Source organism: Camellia sinensis, chromosome 7 (genome assembly GCF_055761805.1).
Source record: "Camellia sinensis isolate YWXY chromosome 7, ASM5576180v1, whole genome shotgun sequence".
In the NCBI taxonomy this organism is placed as follows: domain Eukaryota; kingdom Viridiplantae; phylum Streptophyta; class Magnoliopsida; order Ericales; family Theaceae; genus Camellia; species Camellia sinensis.
In genome coordinates, this window is record NC_138967.1 from 136,903,433 (window position 1) to 136,908,264 (window position 4,832).

The 4,832-nt window shown below is 31.6% G+C and overlaps 1 protein-coding gene across 1 annotated transcript; it reads left to right on the top strand.

Moving 5' to 3' along the window:
• Positions 1-784: 784 nt before the first annotated feature.
• Positions 785-3,568, top strand: LOC114306545 (1-aminocyclopropane-1-carboxylate oxidase). Its single transcript, XM_082879448.1, has 4 exons — positions 785-1,157; positions 1,411-1,637; positions 1,883-2,216; positions 3,134-3,568. The coding sequence occupies exons 1-4, from the start codon at positions 1,053-1,055 to the stop codon at positions 3,431-3,433; spliced, it is 966 nt and encodes a 321-aa protein (XP_082735574.1). The 5' UTR covers positions 785-1,052; the 3' UTR covers positions 3,434-3,568.
• Positions 3,569-4,832: the final 1,264 nt, after the last annotated feature.

Consider the following 4,832-nt stretch of genomic DNA (forward strand, 5'->3'; position numbering starts at 1 on the left):
AAAAAAAAAAAAAACAAAAAACAAAAACAAGATGAAAATAAATATGTATTGAATTTTGGTATTTGTTTTTATATTTAATGGGTTTTTTTTTTTTTTAAATTAACAAATATTTTAATTTTTAAATACATCAAAAACAACTCAAAAAATATATTTAAAAATTCAAAACCAAATAGAACAATTAATTTTTTTCTTAGATGATAAAAGTTATCGAGACGGATGATTATTAAATTCCCTAATCCTAATCCATATGTATTAAAAATTTACTTAAAATATTTAATTTAACATAAATTGTAGTTTTATTTTAAGTTAAAATTCGATTCATAATTTTTATTTTATTGAGATTTTCTTCTTTTTTTTTTGGTTGTAAAAATAATAAATAAGTTCACCAAGGTGAGGCAGAGACATGCATGAGGGACTGGACCACCAGCAAAAAAGCGATCAGCTTGTTTGGTTTGTAAACTTAGAATTCACTTTTCAAAAAATTAAAATTTTTATTTTTCGTATTTTTTTATTTTTATTGAATTTTTTTAATATTTTGAGTAATTTTTTAAATTTTTAGATACACTTAATATAAATACACTTAAAAGGTAAAATATTTGTGAAAATACCAAATATATATATATATATATATAAATTCAGTACATTTTTCATATTGTTGCGTATTTATTGATTTTTTAAAATATTTTTTTATAAATATTTTACTTTTTAAATATATTTAAGTAAAGTACATTTAAAAAAATAAAAACAATTACTTAAAATTTAAAAAATATTCACTCAAAAATTAAAAAATTAAATCCAAACACCGATTGCCATCCCATTTCGACGAAACCTGCATGTTGGGTAGGGGTACAATTCAAGTCAAGTGACCTCATTATTTTCAACTATCCTATTTCTTTCTTTCCTTACTGCTCCACTTCAAGCCACTATAAATTGAACACCAAACTCCACACTCGAACATAACAAAACATACAACTTGATTGAGTGAGAGAGAAAGAGATAAGCAGAGAGAGAGAGAGAGAGAGAGAGAAGCAGAGAGAGAAGCAAAGAGAGACATGGAGGCCTTCCCACTTATCAACATGGAGAAGCTTAATGGTGAAGAGAGGGGAGCCACCATGGAGCTTATCAAAGATGCTTGTGAGAATTGGGGATTCTTTGAGGTAAACTAGTAATTTCTTTCACTTCATGCTTATGCTTTACACATTGGTCCTATAAATCTAAAAAGAAAAACCTAGTGCACGAGACTCCAACTAATGCAGGTCTGGGAGGTTTACCTTTATTTTTGAAAAGATTGTTTCTGTGGCTCAAATTTGTTCCAACAAAAACGCTAACGACAAGTCTTATTTTTAAACCAAACCAGATTCTATAAATATAATGTTTTTTTAATATATTTTAAACTTTGTGTCATTGTAGTTGGTGAACCATGGAATTTCACATGAGCTAATGGACACAATGGAGAGGATGACAAAGGAGCACTACAGGAGGTTTAGGGAGCAGAGGTTCAAGGAGCTGGTGGCTAGCAAGGCTCTTGAGGGTGCCCAAGCTGAGGTTACTGACATGGACTGGGAGAGCACCTTCTTCTTGCGCCATCTCCCTCAATCCAACATTTCTGAAGTACCTGATCTTAACGATGAATATAGGTAAACAAACATCAAAATCATTAGTGCTAAAATTTCACCAAAAAAGAGTTTAAAATATTGTGTGGCAACACTACATTCATCCCCATCCCCATCCATATAGGCAACACAGTATTCTGAACACTTTTCTGAAACAAATTACGAGTAAATAGTATTTTTCTTATAGAGTAAAGCAAGACTGACTCAATAAATTTAACTTTGTTCAGTTATACTTTTAAAATCATTAATTCTCTGTTTGATTGATGCAGGAAGGTTATGAAGGAATTTGCTTTGAAATTAGAGGAACTAGCAGAGGAGCTCTTGGATTTGCTATGTGAGAATCTTGGACTAGAGAAAGGCTACCTAAAGAAGGCCTTCCATGGAACAAAGGGTCCAAACTTTGGCACCAAGGTTAGCAACTACCCACCCTGTCCCAAGCCAGACATGATCAAGGGGCTCCGAGCCCACACTGACGCTGGTGGCATCATCTTACTCTTCCAAGACGACACGGTCAGCGGTCTCCAGCTCCTCAAGGATGACCAGTGGATCGATGTTCCTCCGATGCGCCATTCCATTGTGATCAACCTTGGTGATCAACTAGAGGTATACTAATAGAATCTAAGCTGTTGTGTTAAGATCCCTAGCTCAAATTTTACAATAACAATACAAACACATAAATTTCACCAGGACGAATGCACTACTGCCACCACTGCATTTTGTCCTATCTAATAAGGATTCTAGAGTAGTTAAACAAATACAAGCAACCACCAGTGGCAAATACAAGAGCATATTAAAGCTGTTGTATTAGATGCCTAACTCAAATTTTACAATAACAATACAAGCACATAAATTTCATAGCACTGCATTCTGTGCATTTTTCTGTGAAAATTTTGTAACGAGAATTCTAAGTTTTTTTTTATAATAAATACAAGTAATCGCAAATGAAAAATATAATAGTGTACCTAAGATGTTCTATTAGATCCCTAGCTCAAACTTTACAATAACAATACAAACACCGAAATTTCACCAGACAATGAATACAATGCTGCCAACACTGCATTTTGTCCTATCTAATAAGGATTCTAGAGTAGTTAAACAAATACAAGCAACCACCAATGGCAAATACAAGAGCATATTAAAGCTGTTGTATTAGATCCCTAACTCAAATTTTACAATAACAATACAAACACTCAAATTTTATAATAACAATACAAACACAAATTTCATAGCACTGCATTCTGTGTATTTTTCTGTGAAAATTTGTAACGAGGATTCTAAGTTTTTTTTTATTTTTATATATATATATATATATATATAATAAATACAAGTAATTGCAAATGGAAAATATAATAGTGTACCTAAGGTGTTCCATTAGATCCCTAGCTCAAACTTTACAATAACAATACAAACACCGAAATTTCACCAGACGATGAATACAATGCTGCCAACACAGCATTCTATGCACTTTTCCATATTTTTTTTTGAAATGAGGATTCTGAAGGAGTTCATAACAAATACAGGTAATCACCAATGGCAAATACAAGAGTGTGCTTCACAGAGTGATCGCCAAAACAGATGGAAACCGGATGTCAATAGCTTCGTTCTACAACCCTGGCAACGATGCTGTTATCTTTCCAGCACCGGCACTGGTGGAGAAATTAGAAGAAGAGGAAAAGAAGGAAGTGTACCCAAAATTCGTGTTTGATGACTACATGAAGCTCTATGCTGGGTTGAAGTTCCAAGCCAAGGAGCCAAGGTTCGAGGCCATGAAAGCCATGGAAGCTAATGTTGGCCTAGACACTGTTGCAACAGCTTATTAAGATTCTATTATAAAGATCAAAATTGAATTTTGTTGTATTTTTTGCTGGGTTATGACTAGAAGTCATAGCTTAGTGCTATATTGGTTTACTATTTCTAATAAAAGGTAAAACAAAGAGAATATATTGATTGAATAATCATAGCCGTGCCATTTATCCAATTTACAATGTGTTAATCAAATAGCAGAACTTAGAGAAAAGTTAAAGAAATCATAAAAACTGGCAATAGAAATTGAAAGAGCTCATAAAAAACCAGATTTGATCACTATCTAGAGAGAGTTGACATATTTGAATGGAAATTGCTTCAATGGTTAGAGGAGAAAGGAAAAATGAGACTATAAAGGAAAAAACTCAAGTGGATGGCAATAAGAGAGGATGCATATGCTGGATGAATTACTTGAATGGTAAGGTTGTGCTTGGATCATAAATTTTGGTAGGAATTTGTGGAGAGAAAAGAAAATGTAGAGGAAATGTGAACATTCTCTTTCTCTACACAAATCTATATCCAAATTTATGATCCAAATATGGCTTAAAGATTTACAAATAGGTGATAAAATTTCCCCAACTTGAAGTTTAGCTAGCAACATAGAGAATCTTTTCCTAAGCCAATGTGTTTAATTGAGAGCAATGACATACAAATAAAAAAGATTATACAAAAACATCTCTATGTATGATTGGGGAGTAATGACATACAAAGAAAAATTATACCAAAAATCTATATAGAATAACAAGGTAAATTTATGTCTTATCATTTCAATGTAGCCAATTGATTAAAAAATGCAACTCCTACATTATTTTAGTTGAATATTTTGTATCAAAATTTGGGAATAATAGGATTTTCCTTAGGTGGAACCAATTTTCTACTTAAAAACCAGTGCTTTCAATTTTGATTAGGTAGCATCTCCCCAACTGATGGGTGGTGCGAGGATGAGAGTAATGCTGTACAAATAAAAAAGTTAAACCTAAAAGATAACTCTTAATTAATTTAAAAATAAATAAATAAATAACATTACCAAGAGCTATAGAAATGTATCAAAATGTATGTCCTCTACTTGTTTCCTGAAAAATAAAAAATAAGGAAAAGCTTTTCAAATCTACTCCAAACACAGATTACCAATAAGGTAGTACATTAGGGTAAGGATTTGTTAAAGTCATCAATCAAGCAGCGATGTACAGCCAATATTTTTTAGTCCTAGAATTTAACATTTTGTGAAAATTTGAAACTATTAGTTGGTAAGTGTTATTCTAGGAATTATATGTGCAAAAATCAATATCATAAAACAATTTTAGCTATCTTGTTTTGTACAAATATATTGGCCAATAAGATGCTTTAAGAAACATTTTTATTTGAAAAATAATAATTGTAAGATAAATTGATAGAGAGAAAATAAATTGTATGTAT

What these genes read in the sequence shown, in the direction of transcription:
- LOC114306545 (XM_082879448.1), top strand. Translation starts at nt 1,053, where the DNA reads ATGGAGGCCTTCCCACTTATCAACATGGAGAAGCTTAATGGTGAAGAG. An exon ending in GATCTTAACGATGAATATAG is followed by an intron (nt 1,638 to 1,882) that starts GTAAACAAACAT and finishes TGATTGATGCAG; the next exon opens with GAAGGTTATGAAGGAATTTG. An exon ending in ACCTTGGTGATCAACTAGAG is followed by an intron (nt 2,217 to 3,133) that starts GTATACTAATAG and finishes TAACAAATACAG; the next exon opens with GTAATCACCAATGGCAAATA.